Source organism: Varroa jacobsoni, unplaced genomic scaffold (assembly GCF_002532875.2).
Source record: "Varroa jacobsoni isolate VJ856 unplaced genomic scaffold, vjacob_1.0 scaffold_616, whole genome shotgun sequence".
Taxonomy (NCBI): domain Eukaryota; kingdom Metazoa; phylum Arthropoda; class Arachnida; order Mesostigmata; family Varroidae; genus Varroa; species Varroa jacobsoni.
Window position 1 is genome coordinate 60,829 of NW_019213518.1, and position 25,168 is coordinate 85,996.

Consider the following 25,168-nt stretch of genomic DNA (forward strand, 5'->3'; position numbering starts at 1 on the left):
GTCGCTGAAAGGCTTTTATTGATGGGAAGCAACTCGACCGTTCGGCCTGTCAATGGATCTGCGAACAATCTTAGCTGGCTATGAGCAGCACATGCCATCGTAACAAAGACAATTTCGAAGCTGTTCTAGCGGCTACTGCAGCGGGTAAGAACTTGTGAAGCATGCTTCTTAGAAGTTGCATAACATATATGGATAGTATGGCGCTCTAAGCTTGCACTCTAACGCCATCTATGGTATCGTATGATCATTTCTGTAGATGGATACAGTTACGGCTTAATAGTTCAGTCAATCGAGATGACTGAGCGTATAATTCTAGAATTTGAAAATGCCGAAACTTTTTTGCGATTAAAATCAGGTTGCTAATCTATAGTTTGACGCACCAATATTCCTAGGCTAAAAAAAATAGAGTTTTTAATGAATTATTATTTTTAATGGCAGAGCTTTTTTTAATAGCTAGCTCGAGTACAAACGATAGCCAATAAAAGAGTGCAGGTTACCAAAGGGTACCTTTGCTCCGTTGTCTGTCCCATGTATGTTCTGAATAATATCTGTAAAGCTTAGTTTCAAAGCTTGTTTTTTTGCTACTACGGATTAGTTCAAATCTGTAAGACATATAACAATAATGGAATCAACAAAACGATACAGTTATAATCCTTGTCGGGGACGCGAGTAAATCGACGAAGTTCTAATTAGTTTCTCTCATATACATTGATACACTTTGCTAAAAAATTTAATTTTATGCCTATTGTTCACGCACGAGCGATCAGCAGTGTCCTCTGAGCAAATTAGGTATTTAACGATATCTTCTTATAGGATAGAATCATATTCTTGCGCATGCATTTATATGCGTATACATCTTCATTCGATTTTTCAAATAACACGAATTCTAAAGACTCGTCTTTCCATCGCGACACAGACTAACTGAGATACCTAAAAATTCAATATGTGTCAAACTAACTAAACGGTAATGAGGATCACATTTTCATTATAGGAAAAATATAATTTTTAATCGGACATTATTTAAATAAGAATTTTTGAGGTTTACTTCTTTTTCGATAGAGCACACCGCCTGCATGTGCCCTGGCTGTTTGTTTCTAAACGTTTCGGACTCCTCTGAGCTCCAGTGGCACGGATGGAATGTGCTTTATATCTTGGCGAATACATCCAAGATCATTAGATGAAAGCAATCTGGTATTTTTCTGATTAGAATTGTGTACATAGTTGTAATTAGGGACCTCGATGAACAAAAATGTGTTTTGTTCAAAGTGTTTTTTTCATTTATTATAATAATAATAAGAAGGAGCTCATTAGCTAAAAAAAAAAACTGGCTTCTTCTTTCGGGTAACAATTCTGATGTTGATGCTTCGTTTCTTATAGATGGGACTAAAGTAAAAGTTTCCGCATACATCACATCGTATGATTGTTCCCTAAGCAGCAATCGTGTCCACGCATGGTTTTGAGCGCACATCTCACACGTGATTCCTAATATGCGATGAATGAAAACGAAAGTTTCTATCTCATATGATCTCATAAGTCGCAAACCTATTGTACCTGAAAGAGTTCTACAACTGTTTGTGTTCTGGGGCAACTAACGTACAAGCGCATCATACGATTGAGACGATCATGACAATTTTAGCGCAGTCGTTCAAGAAGTTGTGGCACACCATTTTCGACTGCTTCGTAAACTTTAGTCAGTAAATCATTGAGCGCCGGTACCAACTCAGGATTTGATGGACGCTTTACATCCTGGAAACTTTTCGCTGTTCGCGCCGCGTTGTAGAACACCCCTTTGTCTGTCTTCACGATGCCGGCCTGATCATAGATGCCTGGAGCGTATTTGAACGCCCCGAGGCCGGTTGCGAGCAAAGCGCCCATGCCGCCAAGGAACACGAATGAGCCAAGTGCAGCTCCAGCACCTGCCAATGCCTTTCCGACAGCCACCACGTCTGTGTTCAGCGATTTTGATAACTCACGTGCCACGCGTCCGCCGGCAGCTGCCAAGTCCGATACGTTGACCGCTTTCGAAAAGCGTTGCAGCTGTTGAAGATGGTGCAGCTGTTGGAGCGCAACGCCAACCTGTCCCATCGGCCCTCCAATGGAGCCGAGCGCGGCAAGAGAACCAGCCAAACCGTCGACGCCGACCAGCAGCATTAAACTAAGGAAACATACACCGTTCTTGATAAGAAGGCTCATTCTTACAGCGGATGATCAGGAAGTATTTGAGTAACACGGATTTCTTTACTGGATGGTTGGACACGAACACACGGCTTCCGCACAGTATGATCAGACAAATAGCAAGTGCTCACTGAGGAGCTGGTAATGAAATTCCAGATCAACCAAGATCGTAAACGTTTTTCACTTACTCATCTCATTAGAAATCTGTAGAGCTCACAGACTAGTTATAGATTATCGTCACCACTATTCTTCTAATATTAGAGCATGTACATGATTGACATCTTGTCTTTTCTCCTCTTGCTTTTCAATTTAGTGATAATATCGCGAATTAATGATGATTATGGCAACAATAAGACAAAAACACTATTCAGACGATACTTGTCGGCGTCGCACCGCGGATGCGACTCCGGGGCAGAAGTATTTATTATGCCCAGGGCTGAAAAGTTGCTCGGCTTTATAGTTGCTCGTCGCTCATCGTCAGCATCATCCGCTCGCCCGGAAACCCCGAGCGCCGGGGCTACCGTGCGGCGCTCCGAAGCAGCCTCACCAGGCCTGACTTTCTGCCTTTACCACTTCTATTGACTATCTTTACGCGCACTGGCTATCAGCCAACAACGAACTGCCAAATATTCTTCTTTCACTGCTACGCAGGTCGTCCGTCACAATGATGCCTCGATCGCTCCCGAAGTCCCGTTGCTGCTCTTCCTCCCGCAAAACAAATGCACATCGCGTCGTAAACGCACAGAACAGCACGACGATTCCACGGAAGCGATTAGCGGCAGCTGCTAACGATGGACGCCGAATGCTAACGAAGCCCAAACTTAACTGCCACTGTGGTGGTCGCCGACCGAAGTTTCACTCAACGTCAGTTACCTTCTCCGCTGCCGTTTGACCAGACACACCACCATGTCGGGCTCGGAGTTCAAGTCCGGACCTTTCTGCTGCGCGCCGTCCGTTCATCCATTCAATGTGTCGCTTAATGCTGATGAAAAGTCAAATTTAAACACGCAGATGTTTACGATATATGAAGCAGCGACTGATGTCGTGATTGATCTCCCGACATCTGTTCGCATGCACCCGCTCACACAAAATTTTCCCATCTTGATGTTACTCAAGCTGATGCTGCTCGTGATCGCATCTATTGAGGTAAAGAAAACTTTGCAGTCGCAACGGCGCGACGTGCTAATCATAATAGCGACTCCATTAGATATTTAGCTTTTTCCCCATTGAACGAATATCGTTTAGCCTCGTAGGCAGATGTACTGATGAGCGAATAAGCGTACGACAATAGCTAACAATAGTAATGAGTCTTGGCAACGTTATCGTGAGTTTGCCGTTCGAGATTTAACGCTCGCCGTTGGAACGCACGTAGGCGGTTAACCAAACTTAAAGGAAATCAACAGTAGCAACAAAAGCAACGATGGCGGAGCGCCTCAAGTTTTATCTCTCGACTCATTTCTCCTACGGAATGGCTCTATTGCGGTGCTAAAAATGCAGCGACAGAGGCATCGGGAGCGACCCGCGACGTTAGCAAAGCGCAGTTGACGGAAAGTAAATATCGACATCGTTCCGTCCGCTTAAAAGTGTTATTACCATTGCAAATGATGGGCCACTGTATATGTTGTGGTTCTCGTCAGCAAGCTAATAGCGCTCCTCCCAACAGGAACTGCTATCGGAAGAGCTGAAATTTACTTACGGCATTTTTGCTACTTCTACTGCTGCAGCCATAGCTCCATTTGTTATGGGAGTAACAGGAACAACAGCTTCACGTCACGTAAACACGACTCGTAAGACGTCAAATACAACTGAACGACAAGGTCGAAGTTTCGGCCAACCTCAGTGAAAACGATGTCTTTTTTTTTGCTTGCATTATTCCCTTCTTAAGCATACCTCGCGTTGCTGCTGTTGCATATAGGTCTGTATGGGATAAATGCACGTGTTCAGTGGCCGTAACTTCAGACATTCAAGTTGTAGTACATAGCAAATATGAACAGAGGTCACATATTAATCGCAGCATCCATAACTGCGTTTCTATATGATCCACAGACAATTTTCTCGTTGAAAATGTCTAAATAAATAGCAAAGAATTTGACAGACAACCATCAGTTTCCAATCCATCAGTTATTTGTATAATAATTTCAATGCATGTTGCCAGAGAGCATATTTAGATATGCAGATCAGCAGTGCTTACTAGCTAAAAAGGGAATTAGTATTAAGTATTTATTATTATTATTATTATTATTATTATACATTAAGTACGTATGAGAGATGGAGCGTTGAATTCTACCGACCCTGTATAACCTTATAGCAACATACGATCCGATAAATGTTTGAACTTTCATTTTTAGTGAACGGACTGCACTGGAGATCTCAGCGGGTTAAATTGATGTAGTATTTTCATTAACACAGTACTGCTAAATAGGTCCAGTCGTAATTGTTTTGAGCAAGGCTTAATGCTAGTAGCAGCGGACATGGGACACGAAACGCATGTAAGATGCGGCCGCCATTAGACCTTATGTTGAACTTATAGCTTGGTCCTGCCGATTGTACATAGCTTTAGCCGTAAAGTAGTTGAATAATTATAGAAACATCCTTTAAAATGTCTAATTATATAATATTGTACTTGGAATAAGCTTCGAATGGCCAAAGCTGCCCCCAGTTGCAAACAAGGGAGATACCGGCTTGAACTTTAACCAAAAATAAGTAAATCGGTCGCCGTTTACAGTAACTTTTATTCATCTTCTCTTGTAAGCTACGTTCTGACCAGACAAGCCGCAACGAATATCTGAATATTTTTCTTAAGTGTCCCAAGTTACTACACGACCATTTAGAGGGTTGCAGTGTACCATATGAACAATAAAATGCCTTGGTCAGTACAATGGTTCGCTCAACGCTAATGCTAAATTGAACGTGTGTAATTTTTTCTTTTTGCGTTCTATTGTATCAACTTAGCTTAGTTTAAGTAAGCTTATGAACGGCAATCGAGAGAAGCTAAACACTACTTCTCACACAGTGGCGAATAGGTCTATTTACAGAAATTACCCATTCGTAAAGACTGGGCCATAGGACTCTCCTTTTCTATGCGGTATCACACAGCAGCCACATTTCGTTCGATTACACGTGAACATCGATAGCTGTTTATTGTTTTGTACAATAAAGTTCATCTTCTGGAAAGAGTATGCCAGGCTATTATGATAATGTCGGCTATCGATTTGATTGAGTTACAGTTGTCACGACGCGAACTCTCAAACTGAATAGCTATAATCTATGAGTGTGGACAAGTAGACAATATTTTCCCTAAGATAACGTTACTCGGCCAGCTATCTCAAGAAGTTCTGTGTCACCCCACCGCTAACCTCTGGATCTAAGACCGACAGCTCAACTCCGTGTTGTCGTGATGGGGTCTTCGGTATAATAAGATCAACGCCGTTGGTGAAACAATAGCAGTAACAACAGTATTTATAGCCGCTACGTTCGTAATTTCCAAGCTACGACAGCAGTCGTTGCAACGACGTGGTCTGCCTGATTCGGATCTCTTAGAGCGCATTGCCACGTAAACCACGGACGTGCGGTCATTGCTGGCTTAAGGTTCAGCATTGGCAGATGATAAAAATGCTGTTTCATAGCTCTGTTAGATAAACCCCAGCTAAGCCCAGTAACCCGGCTAGACTTTAGTGGCAGCCAATTTTTCATGTTATACCTAAGAGATGTTCCGAGGATTTGTTTACGTATAGGAGAGCTAAGCGCGTTGAAATAACAAAAAAAAAAGCAACAGTCAGTAGAACGCGCATACATACATACGTACGTAAACGAATAAGCGTAGCATCATAATAACTGTTATTCCACATCTACAAGAAGTCGTGGTCACTAGACAACCGAACAAACGGTTAAAAGAGAAAGCATCTGAGAAGGAAATAACCAGTATTCAAAAAAAGTACGAAATATGCTCCAACAATGTTTCGTATTTAAAAATCGAGCTTATGTGTATGGAGCAAGAAGACCGTGATAGAACTATTGCAGCTGTCGGCTACAGATAATTGGTTCGGACGTTGACGATGGTAACGCTATTAGGAACGGCCATAAAATCAGAAAAACTAAAAACTAGCTTCAGTCGAGATCTAGCCGTTAGCTAGCGCTTTTTTTAGCTGCTGTTGCGCAGTCTTGGTTGACCGATTTTTAAATTATCAAAGGCTTTGCTAAGATTATGCAGTAACGACTTTGCAGATAGAGTCACTGATAGAGTGGCAGGAACTAATCGATTAAGTTAACCCGATAGAGACAAGTTATTTACATGGTTGTTATAGCTATTTGTGCGTTTAACGTAACGTTATGACTGTTGGAAGCTGCTTACATTAGGAAAAATGTCAAATCAACCCTTAAAGATCAGATACCTATGCGTTGAAACGATCATCATCAATATCCTATTGATACCCTGTCTAAGGGTGAAGCTGTCATAGCTGTCCTTATTTATAATCAGACATATCTGTTACTTGAATGTGTAAGTGATCTTCGTGTTTCTTTGAGACGTTATAATGGCTCCTCTGCGACGCGTGTCGTACAAGCCTGACATATGGAAACGGTAGTCGACACCCTGTATTTTGGAGAATGCGCGTTTTTGCTAAGCACCATATTTTAATCGTTTCATTTTGCATCATTAAGGAGATGAAATGATGATCGGAATTTGTTTTCGTCCCATATGAAATCTTAGCAGCCTGAATATGTCTTCTCCTTATCCACCCAAATGACGCCACCGGATAATATACTCCATTGAAAACTATAAGTGATCAGATAATTAAGCTACTCCGTCCAAGCTTTGGCGGTTTCATAAGTAGCCTTCCCTATAGTTTACCTTCAGTCTCAGTTCTGTGATGCTACTCAGATACTTACGTTCTCATGAAAACAAAAGAAGAATACAACCCAGAAAAAATGTGTTTTATTTTGTTTGGAATTCTCTGAAATACATTTTTTCGACTGTTTCCGCCTTTATTGCTCTGAATAAAGGTCGCCTTCCGAATACACACAAACATGTACAAAGAAAAATATATTGCACGACATATTACCACCCGGTAATGACGATATCAAACTTTGCTCATGCTTCCGCGAAGTTGCACCACTCTCTCTTGTGCCCTACACACCCTTTGAATAGATAAAGATGTTGTTACTCAAATTAATATAAGAGGTAGCGGTAAGAAGAAAAAATATAGGACAAAGGTAAGAAGTGTTTTTTTTTGTACTTTTCTGTCCATTCAATATATTGCATAATTAAAGCCGAAAATCCATGACGGTATTCTAGATATATATTTTTCATAAACCGTTAAGGAAAATCAGAGAATACATTTCAGAAATCGATAGGGGTTAAAATTCAACGAAAATTATTATCATTTTTATTTTATACATATCAAAACTAACGATTCATTTTAGTGGGTAGGAACTTTTTGTAACTTAATTTTAAGTTGAAGTATACCCGTAATCCAGTACGCTAGTCAGTGTAAACCAAAAGAGAATTAACATGTTTGAAGTTTCTGATTCATAATAACGCTCGCTTGTATATAATTTCAGAACCAGATTAGACAAGCAAACATATAATTTATATCTATAAAAGGATGTCTCCAATTCAATCTTAGCTATGCATATCCTTAATATAGCCTAAATTTAAACCTTCATACCATATTGACAGACCCAAGTAGCACTTCAGCGCCGCCTACCGCACGGCCGCTTCCAAACGACAAGGTGATTCCGCTTCAACACTAGCCTTGTGGGTATAGACTTTGTGGCGGCAAGGGAGATCAAACATGACAATTTAAAACGGTTCGCATTAGATAAGTGCATTGAGTTACATGATGTAAATGTGTTTTCTGGTAGAAATCAACTACATTTGAGGAATCCATTAAAAAAAAAAGTACGCATAAGATCGCTTTCAGGGGCTCTCACGCGAAGACGTAATACTGAAAACAACTTCAATTGATTGCAACTTAACGATTTCTAATATTGCATCGATATGCATTTCAGTACGTCCGATTAACAATTTCCAATAAATCTAAATAAAGAATTTTGAATCTAATTATATTGTTGATTTCAAGCTTTTGGTCCTGTCTGGTTAACGAAATAAGGCCGCGTTCAGGATAGCCACAAATCTTGTTTTGTTATTGGCTTCCTTTCTCAATTACTTTTTTTTGCTGATCGTCAGACCGTGCTGAAGACCTCTTTGCTTCAAGGCTACTCTGATTTGATCCGTATCGCACAATTTTAGCGTCATTTAGAACACCAGAATAGGTACTTCGGGTACAAAAAGTGAATTTACACAGTTTGTTATTTGCTATTTGTCAAAACCTAAGCTCCCTGAGAAGCCGCAATAGGTTTGGCGTTTACTACAAGAACTCCATAAATTAGAATATTACTCAGAAGGTTCCTACCAAAAAGGAAAATCGAAACTTTTGCAGTTGTTTCCAGTGAACGTCTCGTTTCGAGTTCGACAAGGATCATCTAGAAATGCTTTTCAGCGATGATAATTATCAAACCAGCTTATTGTTGTCGCCTGCACAATTATTACTATACGCGGTGCAGTCATCGCGGACCACGTTCGTAGCTTTCCGATTCGCTGAGAAGCCGCTTTCATTATTTTTAAGTGACAACACTAGCTTTCAGCGCCAAAAGCCACAGTATTTTTCACACAATTTTGTGATGTGAGTAAAACAATGACAAAAAGGATAAACAAAAAAAAAAAACACTTCCAACACTTGATATATAGATATATATCGTTTGATCACTAGTCAATGAAAACAGTACTGGAAACACTGAGTGACCAATTAAATAAAAATGGATATAAGAGGCTCCAGTCGTAAACATCTGTCCAGTCTGACTAATTTAAGAACGGAAGCAGTGAATTTCATCAAATTCACTGCTTCCGTTCTTATCGTTATCGCGAAATGCGTGATGTGTATCGGTAGCGGTAGACTGTGGTTGTCGAACTGGAGGCAAATATGCGACGATTGACACACATACCGTGTGGAACCTGCGAACGGTAAAACCATATTAAGAGACACCTCTGCTATCGCCAGCTTAACTGTTGCTCTCGAATGGCAAAGCTGTGTTTCGCTAAGAGGTTTAGGTATAAAGACGTTTAGGCGCGTTCGAATGACAACGGCAAAGCTGTGTTTCGCTAAGAGGTTTAGGTATAAAGACGTTTAGGCGCGTTCGAATGACAACGGCAAATAGTCTGGCGGCATCTCATCGGCGTTCTCTAACTGATCTCCGAATGTTCTCTATTTATAATTTTAGATAAGAGCATTTCAAACACTAATTTGATGGACCCTGCTTCAATAGTGAATCTTTGCGAAAAGAACAGTAACCAGCAGGACAATAAGGCACTCACCTCACAGGCACTCAAGAGTCAGGACAGCTATCGACAAGCAGTCAAGGCTGCCTCAATCGACGTTTACACCTAAAGCAAGCAATCACAGATTTATGCGACATCAATTTAGGTAAAAATATCAGTGTTCTCTACTTGTACATAAAGTATTGTTAAATGTGATTCTGGTTAGACGACTTGGTCGAATAAGGTGTTTGTTCGTTGCTTCGACCAGGTTATGCTTTGATCATAGTATTGATCCAATCAGCGACTTACATAAGCGACATTTTACTGCTGTCTAGCTAGTTCGCACCCACAAATCCGCCTGGTGAATGCGCCTATTTGTCAAATTAGCATAAATCGACTCCTAGTTAAGGATGAACCTAACGATACCGTACGCTGCTATAGTTGCCTAGTGATTACCGATGTGATCCAAATAGAAATGAAAAATTTCACACATGAACATGTATTCTACCATAAATTTGTAACAGTTTACGTGGGCTTCTTACTACATCGAGGAGTAGAGTTCGTTCATATTTTATTGTCCGACCAAGCAAATTCCTGTCCTACAAGCACCGGCACAAACGTGGCGTCGACCCCATCTACGTTCTGTTTTCATTTCCACATCGAATTAGCGTGTTAATTGACATTTTCAATGGTCATTATGAAGGGAGGCATGCGGTCAATGACATGTTCGCCCATCCACCTTTCCCAAGAACTGCACCTGAGCTTGTCCAATGACGAACAGTAGTCAAACGAGATCACCTCTCCGTTCGAGCGAAGAATTACAAGAGCGGGTACTCGACGAACACGGTAAGCGCTAGCTAAGCCGGCAACGCAGATTTCCTGTAAACTTCTCCATGGGGGAGGTGTTGTTGTCGTTTCTATCCTGGTAGTCCGCTTGCGGATGGCGTCCACCTGTGAACAATCGACCTGCAACACTTCGAACTTTTTGCCGTCTGCCCGAAGTCGTTGATAGACATCCATCAATGAGTCGATGAAGGCTACACATTCAACCGATGTTGGCACTGTGAAGAAGAGGCCAATAACGTCATTCTGGGCAAAAATACTTTCGACGGGTACAGTTTCAGTTTCGTTGTTGCAGTATTGAAGTGACAAGATGTTCATTTTCGCTTCACAAAATGACAAAGGTCGACTGAATAATAACGGCCAGTTCGATGCCAGAAAAGGCTGATGGTGGTTGTGCAAAACAAATCCATGCAATTTTAATCCTTCGTAATTTCGTAAAAATCATGACTGATGAATGCGAAAGACCTTTCGTGTGCTTCGCTCAAGGATCTTCGAAGCGATTCCCCAAACAAGCAAGTAACCGATACACCTACATAATCTTACAGCTCGTCTAAGATACATAAAAAAATACAGGTTGTGGCGACCATGTGGCTAGAGTCATTTTTCCAGTATGTCTGCTTCAGTTATATCCTGTTGCATAAGAACATATTACCCTTATATTGCGCACTTGTTCCGCAACTCAAAAAATCACCACTTCTTTTTCGAAATTATTCCATTTAAACAATGGAAGGAAATCTTGCTATCAACCTACCTCATTTCAGAAAACCCCTTGATCCGTACCCTGCGGAAATGGCTACTCCCAACCGAAGGATCGTATTTCTACCCCCACGCGATATCGAACCCAATCCACCAAGTGAAACACGGGTACGTTATCGCAGCCCTAAAACTGCTGGTTCCCCAAAACGAACCGATGACTATTATAACACGGTTGCGTAATCTTCACATTTAGCGAACTCAGATTCCATGGGTTTGGCAAGTTGGTTAAAAACCAACCGTTAGTGCAGGTGGTAAGTTTAAGAAAAAAGCTGAGCAGAATTTTCTGCTCAGGGTGCTTCTTTCAGCGAACGGACTGTCGGACTGAACTACCAATTCATTCTGCCAAATAATTTATCTGAGCTAGGTCTTGCATGATTTAAGAATGTGTACGAATACCAGTGGTGCTACATAATATATATATATACCGTGAACGAAATGGCGGCGGCAGATACATGGCGGTGTGCTGCCTGTTGTGAACAAGCGCTTTCAAGGTCAAATATCCTTCAGTGAGTTGAACTGCAAATGTGTTTAACAAGATTTACGGATGTAAGGAATATGTTCGATATAAGTCGAAAAACACAGTCTTGTAACACTTATTGATTTACGGCGATCACTTTACTTCAGTAGTGCGTGGCGAAGCTGAATGTTTGTTATTGTTTAAACAGGCATTTGCCAACGTGCATTTCGCGTTACCCTAGCGAATGTTGCTTAGCATATATCTTGGTCGAAAAATGCTAATGAAGACGAGTATCACGTTCAGCTCACATCTATGTGTGATTCAACCGCTTCCCCCTGACACCATATATCCCTTCCCTTGAGAATCGTCATTAACGTAACGACTCGAAACAAAACATCTCCTTTTAACCCTTGAAAATAGAACTTCATACCTCACCAATGCTCGTAGGTTGAGCTTTACCACCTCTTTCCTAAACGCAATTGACGAAGACGAGCGAATCGAGCTTTAGTAAAATGCCCTCTTCGGGTGTTGCCATTTGCGGCGAACACCAAATACAATCGTCGGACCAACAGGATAGACAAATGCGCCGATCAAACTCGACGCAGCTCAGAGACACTGCTGCGTACACGAATGAAGTTAGTCATAACGGTTAGTTAGCATCAAGTTAGAAAAGTTGTATTTTTCCTTGGCTAATCGCCTTAGCATCTCGAGCATTTGTGCACTGGGTTCGGTGAGGCGTATCTCGGTCAGGATAAGCGAGGAAGTAGTATGCTTAATTTTGAGAACGGTTTGAGACACGAGTCAAAAACCGCTGTTGTAGCATAAGCAGCAAAGTACCAGCAAAAGTAGAATCCGGTAACCTAGAACAGGATGATACTGGAGATATTATCCTCCTGATACTGTAGTTCCTATTGTTGCAGGGGTTGGCTTCCTGATTGTGGGTCTACTGGCGGGGTTCGCGGTCGTACGACTGAAGCGATAGGAAAACGAATAGTGTCTGCTCAGCAAGCAGAAGCCCAATCACACCGCTGGAGTATCCAGAAGGGGTCTTCGGTGGAAGCTAACCAGACCCAAGGCGTTTAACCTATAAATCAGTCACTGGCGGCAGACGACAGTGTGCACAAAACAAGGGGAGCAGCAGTAGAATCATTACAATTTGTAACAGCAGCAACATTAAAAGCAGATTGCGGAGCGATGCACACAGAGCGGACAAAAGGCGACGATCTAGCCGACCAACAAAAGGTTCCCCTGCCACCGCTCAAGCAAATCTGACAAAAGAGACTGCGTGCACATTGCTTGGACCTGCTTCTGGCGTTTGGGAGTTTGCAGCGAAGCCCGGCGTCGGCAAATGACCCTTAACATGAACTGCCTTCATATCCTCTATACTGTATAGTTCCGATCTCTGTTGCTCCGGACTGAGACCTACTTATACGCCTGTCGGTACCTCGCTGCGCTCCTACTCCTAAGTCTCCGAACAGAAAATGCCTTTGGCGCATAAATTGGTCTGTCGTAGTAGTAGCAGCAGGGACAACGTCTATCGTACACGCTCATCTCTGGCTTCTCTTGTATCAACATATGTTGCCGCTACCGCTCTGAAGTTTTTTTCATCTTTGCTTCTCGTATCTATTTTTCTCTAATATAGTCTCACATTCTCCCACCCGATTTTTCTACGACCCAGCTTCTCTTTTCTCTCATTTTTTCTGTTAGCACTATTGGTCCTTTTCGGCCCATCCACCCCTCTACCGCATACCTTCACTGATGCCGTGACCCCTGGCCACTCAAAACTAAAAGTCACTGCGGTGGCGAGCGTCGGAATGATAGTGTGACCGCTCGCGTTCCAGACCAACAGGCAACAGGTGAACAGCGAGCCGCTGCCGCTGTCATGTCGCCGATAGCAGCACGAATGGCTCGGAACTGTTCGCCGCCATGGCAATCGACATGAGCCCCTCGAACACAGAACCAAGAACCGTGTCAAGCCGTGCAGAACTGCGGGTGGAACGACCGAGCACGTTCAACTCGTCGGCGTCTCCCTGTTCAGCCGACGATCATCGCCAGAAACGGGATTTCGCGAGCGACAGAGAGAGGCGAGAGGGAGAGAGATGGATAAAGACCAAACAGAAAAAACGGGTGTTGCGGCTTCGACGAGCAACGAGCGAAAACGGACCAACAGAGATAAAGAAAAGAGAGACAAATAGCGGTAAAGGAACGATGCTACTTTGGCATCCCTGACTCTGCCGACAAAATGCTCAAAGAGGTAGAAGCACAGCGATGGTGGTAATGGCATGGTGCTCCGTCGGAGCTCCAACGACAGCATCGGTATTTTGGAGCAATGGCGTTAAGAGACGTTGCTTCGATCGTTACAACTGCCTGTGGCGACATAGTAGTAGCGGCGGCCCCTGCAACGAATGAATCAACGGTAGTTGGCCGCTAGCAACACGAAAAATTCTAGAGAAATCATCAACTTTTGGGATCCCATTGAATACCAGCAGCAACAACGGCCGCGGAAATGATAGTCGTCAGCATAACTAGCCAGCAGTCGAAATGATGGTAGCTACAGCAAAAGCTCTCGGTAACAACTATCTTCGAATCTAATACGCTGTCAGTGGCAGCGGCGGTGACGTTGATGATGATGATAATGACGCGGACGCTGTTGAATTACTGAATTCCCTTCTTCGGTGGCGTGATCCTTAGTTAGTTGGCGCCGTAGGTTTTTTAAGTCACTAAGCGACAGGCAGGACAGTGAATGCCTGGCCGGCCACCGGCACCACTTATTCTAAATCTAATGGGGTTTTAAGATTCGGTCTCATTAGACTTGCTTTATATATATATATATATAAAAAGAGAGAGAGAGAGAGAGAGAGAGAGAGAGACAGAGCTTACGACGAAGCATTATTAAATGTTTGCTAGTTTAGTGAAAATAGCGATTTAGAACTTAGAACTCATGTCATTTTAAAGTAGTTGCAGGACATCTTTACATCGATGATGAGAGTCAAGAGCATCGGTGAACACTTTCTTTACACTTTAAAGGCAGTATTGAAATGTTATTTCTTACTGGATAACCATGCCTTCTGTCTGCTTCAATGCACAGTTTGATCGGATCCCAATTACAAAAATTAGAAAAAGCTACACAAATGTTATTTTTAGTAGACAATAGACATCATTTGCCGTAGTTGCCCGGGTGAAAAAAATTCGACCTCGATTTGTTTACTGGTCTGTCATGACTTGAGCTCGCAATGTTAGCCAACGTTTGCAACATTCAAACGCAGCGGTATCACGTGTAGGCAGTTAAACGGACAGCAAGTTAAACACATCATTTTGAGTAAATGTATTATTCTTGAAGCATAAAGCGAGACCATCTATTTCAACGAACAACTTCCCAACGATATAAAATCGTCAGGATATCATAAAATTGCGCTGAGCTTCGGTTTTCCACCAACGGACGCTTGGCAAGCTCCATTAACAGCTGGCCAGTTGATCGGCGCTGTCCCTTCAAACAGTCGACGTTGATTTGTCGGCCTATAGAGATGAAACAGTACCGGCCAAGCATTTGCTTTCGAAAATATAGAGGATCAAATCTTAGGACATCACCTGCAGCAGGTGGATAATAGTGCATTATCATCAGGTGCAGACTTATCGGATGAAGACCCTGTTGATTACATATCTGCCTGCCTGCGGGTCGGTCTGTGCCAGATGTTTACGTTGGTATTATTGCAATTCTCTGAATCGTTGGTAGTCGACAGTATCGCACAATGATAATGGACTATAATAGCAAGGATGCCGCTATAGGCCCACAGCCCGGATTCACGGTCTGTACCGTGCTTTCGCACAAGATCATTTGACGCTGTTTTATTCACCGCACTTCTGTAATGTTACGGCTGGTTTTGTACTTCTCGGCGAAATCTTCAATGATCGTATTTCTTCAGCAGGTCAGACTGGATACTAAAGGAGCCCAGGTAGCAGTAATGCTAGTGCAGACGATGCAAATTACCAATAGGCATTAAAAAAACCGAGCGACTACGACTATCTTAAGCATAATAAACAGGGTTAGTCGAAACTAAGCTCTTAAGCGTTTCGTTTAGCGCGTTTTTGTTAATGCTACGTGTTGAAATCAACAACACATCATAAAAAAAAATCGTATCGACAAACATCATTGTTATTATTATTATGCCACCTGAGAGCCCACAATCACAGCTTGGTACCTGTACTTTTACAGAATCCATTGCTACAGGCAACATTTTCCTCCTCAAAGAATGACACCAATAAACCGAGGCCTTAGTAAACGATTTCACATAATTTATTTAGTATTTTAGTTTTTTTGGTATGAGCAGACTTCACCGAGCGAACATCAGAAAGGAAGCCGATTATTCGTCCAACTAAAGTCTGCCAGAGACCCAGGTAAGTCTAAGGTCTTAATGAACACATGACAAATTAAACCACATATTAGTTAATCAACAAGACTCGTAAGTATAGCCTTGCTATGGGATACTCTTATTGTCGATCATTTTTTCCACATTTGACCATTACCAGCAAAAGCAAATGAGCGACGGAATTTAATCATCTTGATATTTCAGCATCACCATATTGCCTGCGCTACGCAGACTTCACAGCAACGACCATCCTGTACTATGATCGATACTTACTACATATTATATAAAACATATAATATATAGGGCATTCTTAGTTGTATTTGTCCTTTAATTGTTTGACAAGCTCGCAATACTCCTTTTTAGCGGCATCTTGAGAAAGGCCCTTGCGACTCGTCCAAGAGTTGTACTTCGCCTTTCCCTGTAAACGCGTGAATGGATATATTGTTAACGTTGTAAGTTTAAGTGAAGCCATTTACCCACAAAAGTTGTACTGCTAGATCGGTTTTTACGTAGAGAATTCCCTTGAGTGAATCAGCTGGGAAGAAATTCGTGCAGATAGCTGTTCTACACAAGAATTTTAGTATCCAGCCCGCCGCTCTAGACACTTATTTTTCTCAAACCAAGGCGTTTGAATGATAGTATATTCCCGAGAAATATTAAGGAGAAAAAAACTTCAGCATCGGGAAACATCGCAGATTCGTTCTATTAGGGTGTGAACTTCCGTAGATCAGGCAACATTTCGCTTTATTCTCTCGTTGATCTGGGCGTGGTAAGCTTCGAAACTTGGACTAGGTTAAAAGCATCATAAAATATGGAGAGGGCAACTAGAGGAAGTACCACCACTAACTATCACACAAAACCAGCAACAGACTCGTATAGATCCTGAATATTTAACCGAACAAAGAGCTCTTGCTATCTGGAATACGCTGACTGACTAGAATGCCGGTCGAATTATCTACATGTATTTCTACCAATAAACTACCAAACATTTAGATGTACCTTGGCATAATCCTAATGCTCGAGATACTGGAGCAGTCCTAAACCGTGAACTTACGGATGTCTAGTACGCTAGCTAGTGCAGTAAAAACTTAACAGCAGATTTATATATGCTACCTACTCAATTTGTACCGGCTTATATCCTTAACCCTGGTTCGGAGAGCGCAAGAAGCTGATTATGTTGTCAGCATGACATCAGTTGCGCATACTGCCACATATTTAAGAAATCTGTTTCAACCATTTTCGCCGATATCAGTTTTCGCGAGCAGTGTATCTTAGTCCATACCTTGAGATCAAGAATGCCCGGTGCCTCGCTCGTAACGTCGCCCACCGTTGCTTGCTTGTACAATCCATACAATTGCAGAAGCTCGTCATCGGAGGGACGAGTCTTCAGATCCTTAACTTCAGCTGCACACTGCAATAAAAATCACACGCGATTAAGATTTAGCTAAATCAGTATGGACCATAGGATACATCAACGTGTCACATCCGTAGCGTACCAGTGGCAGCGAAATATGCAATAAAAACCCGTTCTTAACACTCCTTATTTATACGAAAATTCGTTTTACATGCAATCGACAAGGATCACACCATTGTCATTGCACATTTAAGGGGTCTTCGGTGGAAACAACACGAATTTCACGATCATTTTTTACGATATAGAATACGTGAATGTTTGCTGTAATTTAAATCAAGATTTAGATCTTTCAGTAAAAAGAAGTCGCTAACGTAAAGTAAAAAGAAGAACTAACGCTGGCGTATTTTTCCGTTAAATCGAAATGATAATCACCTTCACTAACATAACAATAACACATGCACTAAGCGGATAGTATTGCTATTGTAGAGCTATATAATCGTGGGGTTTATTGGAACCTTACTTTGGTATTCCGAGTGATCGAAGCACCAATCTCGTATAGATCGAACCGGGGGGTTAAGATCCTTGTAACTGGAAGATATGGCTAATATTGTATTTCACTGTACAAATAATCTTATAATGAAGGTGATATTGCTATCATTCGATCACATCAAAAGCGGTGTGCGCCCTCACCGCTTGTTAGTGCGATGTTAAGCAAGTTACAGGCTATTCCAGAACGCCACGTGTTCCTTGCAAAAAAAAAGACCGATCCAGAAATTATCACGTACAGAATCGAGTTTGCACTGCGCTAAAATTTGCAGAAGCTACCTTCTGGGTATTCATTATAACTACACAAAAGCTGATTTGACACTTAGCTTTTGCTAGTTGCATAATCATGTAAATACTTTTAGCGGCTTTCGAGTCACTTCTGTGCCAACACTGCTCACGTCAGATTGCCGTTGAGAAAGAAAATTCAGATATAACAGTAACGTAATGTACAATTTTCTTCTGATTTCGACACATCCCGTGTAAATATCCTTGTTTCTTTTAGTGTCTAAATTGTGTTACTTTACCATGGATTTACCGTATAAGTGGCCTTCCGAAGTCGAATCGCGGTCACGTATTTGCGTTACGGCCAACATGAATGACTTGCTGTTATAAGTCAAAGGAATACTTCTATACTGTAACATGCATAGAATGCGATCAGCAAATACACGTTTGAAAATATTTCGACATTTTATCTATTTGTTCTATTATACAGAACGGTTTAGCGATATTTCTCATGTTTGTACTATCCACATCGGTCGTTTGTTTACTTTATGAATGCAAAATCTTTAATAAAAAATTTCACACAGTCTCAACGACTGGTTTAGTGTAGGTGAGCGGTCGACTACTATCGAACAAATGTTTCGTATCTTCACTCGGTACTTCCCCGATTCTACATGAATTCTCATCACGCAGGCATAGCGAGCTCCTGACAGACCCTCGCTGGCCTAATCGTTGTCTGGAGCTTCCTCGAGCTTCCTCTGATAAATTTTAGCACTGCTTTTGTATGCACGAATTTTCCTATAGATGGAAACCTAACGCCAATAAGCTAATTTTAACAGAGACAGGCTCTGTGCTATTGAAATAAGTCGACACTCGACTTTGCTTCGAGCAGATTCATTAGCCTTCCATTAGATGGTGTCTTCATCTCGGAACAAATACATACCTTGGTCTGTACCGGTCTATCAGAATGTGTTTCCGTCTCCCTAACAGCTGAAAAATTTGGATGAAGATGAGACGATGCTCGCACTTGTCTCAGAATGCAATGTATCTTAGCATTATTGACCATCCGGGTAACTATGCATAATAAAACGTTCTTGTTCAGGCTCATTGGCAGCCCTTTAGCTGCGCTTTTGAATTTCAAAATAAAAACAAGCTATCGAAAACGTGTGGTTAAATTTTAAAATCGAAGTAGCACACAATAGTGATATACCAGATAAATAAAACAGGAGGTTTAATAAGCACGTGATGTCTAACACTACAACTAAAATGCTTGTAACGTAATTGAGAACTGCGTTGATCACTGTCGTCGCTAACGTTGTAGCTGCAGAAGTTTTCAGTTATAATAGAGCATTGTTTTTAGAGAAAGACTTCAAGCTGCCGGGGTTACGTAATTGCCATAGACTGTGTTGTAATAGAAGCCCACATAACAGCAAAGTAGATAAACCTGTAATGGTTTGTAGGGCGATCCAATGCCCAAGGCAGCTTATTAAATGAAACATCGACCGGTTTTTCACTGTCGGATTGTAGCTTCTGTGCCTCAAAGGGCCCTACCTGCAGCCGTGGCGTGCACAATAAATTCTGCTGTAAGCTAGACCTACGAGTGTTCTCATGCCACAATACCAGAGCCACTAGTATCTAGCACAACTATTTCGCTATACACGATGCGTATTGTCGCATGTGGACTTGTCCTGGACATTGTGACACACTCGCGCACACCTTTTTTTTCCCTAAATATGACTGCTTTTAGCTCTGCAGCCTCTATCCTCTAATAACATCCAATATGTGTACACAATACAATTAATTGCCGTTGCCATTGTTCACCATTTTCTGGACGTGGCCGCCACTTCTGCCTAAGGGTTGCTGTACACGCGTAGGAACTACAAGCAGCTGCTATAACGTAATGGAATATAAAATCTAGCGCAAAAGTATAACATTGTCAAACATACGGGTGTCAAGCTCACGCACCTTCTCGAAGTCCGACATTCTTCTCACGTTGACTGCGACCTTCGAAGAGGGCAATCTATCTGTCTCATTCGAGTCGTGGCAGTTTTTTCAAACACTGGCTGTGATCTACGTTGTTTTTCACTTGTCACATTTATGTCAAAGTCAACAGCGACAGTGTTACGAGTTGTCGCCAGCCGCTCACCGGCAGCTGGCTTTTGTAACGAAAAGGGAAAGGGCACTCAGGCAGAAGGTGAGGGTTGGCCTGAGCAGACGCCGCCATCGCCGTCCCCGTCACCGCCACTGGAAAAGTAGCGGCAGCATCGACAAATAAGCCCCTTCCTTTCTTCGCCGTGATAGCTTAGTAGGAAACGTATTTGCCTGTTAATCTTAGGGAAACATTGTGGTCTAGGTTTGAACCCGAGCATAGACACACTTCGTTTCGTGCTGGGAGCTAACTGTCTGATAAGACGCCTAACGGTGATAAAGCACGTAAACCTTGAAACATAGAGATGTAAATAAGTCCCTACGGATATAAGTAAATGACAGGGCGCTTTACTGCTTATCCATTATATAGTAGTAGCGTGACCTATGTTAATCTCTCGTTAAGAAAAGCGGGAAAGACAACTATTTTACGTCCACTAATACGAGTAATAACAGAAGAAAAGCTATGGAAGAGTCAACCTTCAGATTGTGCGTGGTACCAATACAATAGTCGAAAAATTTGGCCTTATTACCGACAATACATCAATCGTGAGAAGCCTAGAATGGGCCACGCAAAATTAGTGAAGACCGGTAAGCCTCCGGCAGGCGTTCGTTGGATCGGATTATGGTTGGCTCGGCCAGATTGTAGTTCAGAATCCATGCGCTTACCTTACTCCATATGGGCGTTGTGCACAGAATGCCCAAGCCGATCTAGAATAGGATATAGAATGATGGTTTCGAAATGTTGTTTTTTCCATTTCGTGGTTGTTGGAGGCTCAGCTATAGATAAAGCAAGCAGGAGCGTCTGAAGAAGAGCGCAAAGTTCTGGACCGTACATGTATAGAGAAACCTGACTAAGACAAGATAAGCCTGGCTAGCAACTCAACTTGACGGCAAAGTATGGGCTTGATCCGCTATTTTCATTGTATCTCCGATTACAAGTTTCGCAAGAGACCGTATGCAATGCTTGCGATATGCCATGCTTGGTAGTAATAAAATATTGTAGCACAAATAAGCGTAAATATGTAAACTCACATAAACTGCTTATTTTCCTATATGAACAGTGAACGATATAACTTTAATTCTTTGTCTAAGAGATAAGTGATGTTTAGCGATACTTTGAACAAATTAAATATCGACCACACAAAATATTAACTTCCATTGGAGATAAAATCTGATGTCTTTTTTTAACCTCGTTTATTGCCTACGTACATGCAAATACTTACTCACATAGGAACTATCTAATACAATTAAAAGCATAAAAGTGATAAGTGCCACAAGGCCTAAAGAGACCATTTAAATGGTGATCTTACTGTAGCACTGGTAGGGAGTCCGGTCGGCGAAATGTGTATCATTAAAGTTAGCTCCGTTTTCTGTGGAAATTTTAGCGAATTATCTCCATAATACTATATTATTACTTAAGGCCTCCAAACACGGGCAAATTAGGTGGACTGACTTTATAGCTGATCCGACAAATCCATAGTTTCCATTCTATGGGAATAATTAATATTAATCGTCTGAAAGATAGGATCTAGATGTTGCGCATAGCATAGCTGACTTCGGACGCTTCAGAAACATTTTCGGCCACTTGTAAATGCGTTACGGTGAGTCTTAGCGCCCCGTTGCCTGACGACCATCAAAATGTATGTGAATACGCGGAAGCAACGGGCGCCACATAGACTGAATAGAAGCTGGATAAATGAAGAAGGAAGGGTTATAAAAGCCGATTTTCTGATTTGATCCTTTCTTTGGAACAGATTGGTCATTCCAGTCGCTGACATAAGTAATGGAAATTTTAGTGGAAAGATGAAACAACTAATAAGGTATGCTCACTTACCAATTGAGTAAGATAACAAGTGCTTCATTCTATTATATGGATATTAAGACAAGCGTCACAGAAGATCAAAATGTCAAAAAAAAATATTACTTTCTATTCGAGGGTTTCCCTTTGTCGAGTCGAAGGTATTCGATTTTTGTAATCGAGATAGACGCTGGAATAAGCCTGATTAACAGATTAAACAGATTTAATGCAGAGTGCAACGAAATATGAACGAAGTCTCCAAGAATATCGTCTGAAACACATGGATGAACCCCCAAACTTCGCTGTAAAACTGATTGTATTGTATTTAAAATTGATTTTAACCATGCGTATGAGAGATGAAGTATTGCAAAACGTTCATACTGAGAGGTTTCAGCAACCACATTGGGCCTAAAGAATGAAATAGCGTAGACGATAGAACTTGGAACGCTTGATATTTCTTGGCTATATACTGCAAATTAAGTAGTTCTTATCTGAACTTAAAAAGCAGTAAGCAGCTCACTAAGACTGAAATAGACCTGAAAAAACTCCTCGATCATTTATATAAAATGCTTAGTTAAGTAATGAAAATGTTACAGATGAGCAGTTTATGAGCGAAGCAAGTACCTATTCAATGAAACCAATAAAAAATACGATTCTGAAATTTATCTAAGTGAAAAAATTGATTTAAATAAAGAGATTAGCAAGATCTCTTAAAACGCAGAGTTTAACCAACAATGGCCAAGCTTGAGCGAGGATTGTCAGAACAAGTCTATGAGCTTTGCAGATGTGAAGGTTTTACAACCTTGTCTGTATGTCTTTTATCATTGACACCAAAAGTGGTCTATACTAGTAATTGGCGCAGTAAACGATGCGTGATGTCCACACATGAGATCCTATGATCTGTTACCAATGGATTTTCAGCCCGCTACTACAAGATTCAATGGGTCGACATTTGTTCATTTTACCGGAGTTTGTTTATTTCATTCATTGTGCGCGGTTTATTCAAACAGCTTTAACTTTACGTTTCGATTAGGCAACTTTAATCTTTTTATTCTTGAAAGTTGCTTTCAAGTTTATTAATACGAATTTTCATGCATTTTACAATCTCCTGTACTGTTACTGTCTATATTACTACCTTTTGGGGGCTAGCGACTGACATAGTGGCAAACGTTTGCGCTCAGTCGCCCACAGTTGGTTACACCTGTTGCTGCTGTTTCAAATGCAGCCGTTGCGACCACCTACAGTAAGACTCCATCAGCTTACGTGTGGAGGTACTCTGACCACAGGAACACGGATGATAACGACGAAGTCGGCAACGTCAAAGCATTTGTAACAATAAAGATTAGACTTTGTTCGTATCTGTTCTTAAGTCTTGTCTCTGTCGGCCGTGTGCGCCCTTCACTATGTCTGGCCACTATAGATCCACGTACTATCACGTTAATTATAGCCAATGTTTGGGGCAGTTGTTTTGATGCTAGCGATTGCTACTGTTTGCACAGTCACGAGCCATAAAACACGGTGGCGTCATTCTAACGTATGATAAACAGCACCGTCATTACTTAGCATCTCAAATCATCAATACCGCTAACAGCAGTAGCAGACATATTCGAGTCGTTTTTTTGGCGACTAATGACTGACTGCTTACCGAACTGGCCTAGCTCGAACACTGGGTCGACCGGCCGCTTTTAGACATTTGCTGTTTGGTGTGTAATTGCTGGCGAAATATCATAGAGGCAGGTGTAGCCACACAGTCCGGTGCACCCGTCTTTGGCAGCAGACGGCCTGGACGCACACAGGAGAAAGGACGAGTCGCGGGGTGTTAAATTAGCCACCAGCAACGCCTCATGACGACCGCTGCAAATGTTGGCCCATCCAGCTGCAACGAATCATTCGAGTCCCATAAACTGCCACCTGTAGCTAGCGTTATGTTACTGTTGCTAACGCTATTATTGTGGTTATTGTGCGTTAGTCGGTTCCTGATGTCTAGACTGGCTGTGATAGATCAATCGATCATGGGGAAACTGGGCTGTAAAACTTCTCTACGTAATTTTGACTACTAGTAGTAGTTTAATTATGCTAGTGGGCGAAACCATGCCAATGCAAGAATACAAGAATGATCAGCATACGAAGATATCGAACTTTTGAATCATTAGAACAAAGTCGGAAACGAACATCATTCGAAGACGCATATTCTGCAAGTACCAGCCCTTATAAATTGGCTCGTGTGGAGTATCTGGATGAAAACGCATTCTTGATAAAGCCCTAACATATTTCACAGATTAAAATAATATTGGTATTTGTCAAAATTCCAACAATTTGATACATTATATCGTAGTAGTATACGCGGTCTCCAGCTAACACGAACAGCACCCTTTTACTCAAACTAGCATAGCAAATTACACTCATTATGTATTTGCTATCACCCACTATAAGCTTCTTCTGAACTGTTAGATTTAGTGTTGAAGAACTCGCCCAGTTATAACGCATTGCCCTATGTTATATGAACGGTAATAAACAACGAAAGCCGTGCGTATTTTGTACTTATTTTATAAAATACTCAGGCTTTAATTGATACATGATATCTAGCGATAGTCCGCTTGTTCAATTCATGAGTTGTTTTCCAGGCACTTTTACTCATAAATGCCCGTCAATCTGCCAATCTCAGATGGCTGGCCCGGGCGATACGTTTTCTACCTAGTTACAAGATGGTATCGTTAAACTAAATAGGCCAACTTGGAGCAGTCTATTCAAACGAACAGTCCATATAGTACAGCACATGAATATTCAAGGCTGCTTCGGCAGCCCTTGGTAGATTTTGGCAAAAGGTTAAATACAGTAAATAGAAGGTCTATTAGACTAAGATATACAAAAATTAAAAAAAGTGCATGTCTAATATAAGCTCATCTATAATAAACAAACACTCAGCATATACATGGAGGTACAAACAAATTCAGTACCGCTATATACATTTACGAGATTTGACAAGGGTTAAAGGATGCCATTCGGTGAATTATAAAAAATCAACTCCATCTGCTCTAATCATATAAATGACAAAATATGAATCCACCAATTTAACAATATATGAACAAATATAGGCAATGTGCACTGTACTCTATTTTTAACGTTCTACTTTGCCTGTGACAATTTACTGGTCTAAATCAAAACCGAAAAGATGACTCGTATCGAAGAA

General features: G+C 41.5%; 3 protein-coding genes across 5 annotated transcripts; all 3 read right to left on the reverse strand.

Annotated features, from left to right (window-relative positions):
* Window positions 1-979: 979 nt before the first annotated feature.
* On the reverse strand, window positions 980-4,305 carry LOC111261922 (uncharacterized). The gene has a single exon (XM_022835807.2). The coding sequence runs from the start codon at window positions 2,191-2,193 to the stop codon at window positions 1,633-1,635; it is 561 nt and encodes a 186-aa protein (XP_022691542.1). The 5' UTR covers window positions 2,194-4,305; the 3' UTR covers window positions 980-1,632.
* A 2,781-nt stretch (window positions 4,306-7,086) lies between these two features.
* LOC111261920 (uncharacterized) lies at window positions 7,087-11,393 on the reverse strand. Of its 3 annotated transcripts, XR_015311740.1 has the most exons (5): window positions 11,085-11,393; window positions 10,033-10,551; window positions 9,548-9,616; window positions 7,842-7,941; window positions 7,087-7,311 (listed from the first exon to the last, which is right to left on the reverse strand). XR_015311740.1 is itself a non-coding variant. In XM_086968896.1 (4 exons), the coding sequence occupies exons 1-2, from the start codon at window positions 10,649-10,651 to the stop codon at window positions 9,589-9,591; spliced, it is 432 nt and encodes a 143-aa protein (XP_086825022.1). In that variant the 5' UTR covers window positions 10,652-10,896; the 3' UTR covers window positions 7,087-7,311; window positions 7,842-7,941; window positions 9,548-9,588. The 3 variants fall into 3 exon arrangements, 2 of the variants coding, with proteins under 2 accessions (XP_086825022.1, XP_086825021.1); XM_086968896.1 differs by lacking the exon at window positions 11,085-11,393 and having other exon boundaries at window positions 10,248-10,896; XM_086968895.1 differs by lacking the exon at window positions 11,085-11,393 and having other exon boundaries at window positions 10,033-10,892.
* A 4,417-nt stretch (window positions 11,394-15,810) lies between these two features.
* On the reverse strand, window positions 15,811-20,180 carry LOC111261921 (acyl-CoA-binding protein). Its single transcript, XM_022835806.2, has 3 exons — window positions 19,998-20,180; window positions 17,196-17,324; window positions 15,811-16,331 (listed from the first exon to the last, which is right to left on the reverse strand). Exons 1-3 carry the CDS (start codon window positions 20,013-20,015, stop codon window positions 16,224-16,226), a joined length of 255 nt encoding a protein of 84 aa, XP_022691541.1. The 5' UTR covers window positions 20,016-20,180; the 3' UTR covers window positions 15,811-16,223.
* Between the last annotated feature and the right edge of the window lie 4,988 nt (window positions 20,181-25,168).

Coding starts and splice junctions, on each gene's coding strand:
- LOC111261922 (XM_022835807.2), bottom strand. CDS start 2,193: ATGAGCCTTCTTATCAAGAACGGTGTATGTTTCCTTAGTTTAATGCTG.
- LOC111261920 (XM_086968895.1), bottom strand. CDS start 10,651: ATGAACATCTTGTCACTTCAATACTGCAACAACGAAACTGAAACTGTA.
- LOC111261921 (XM_022835806.2), bottom strand. Junction 16,332..17,195: donor CGGGCATTCTTGATCTCAAG/GTATGGACTAAG, acceptor ACGCGTTTACAG/GGAAAGGCGAAGTACAACTC.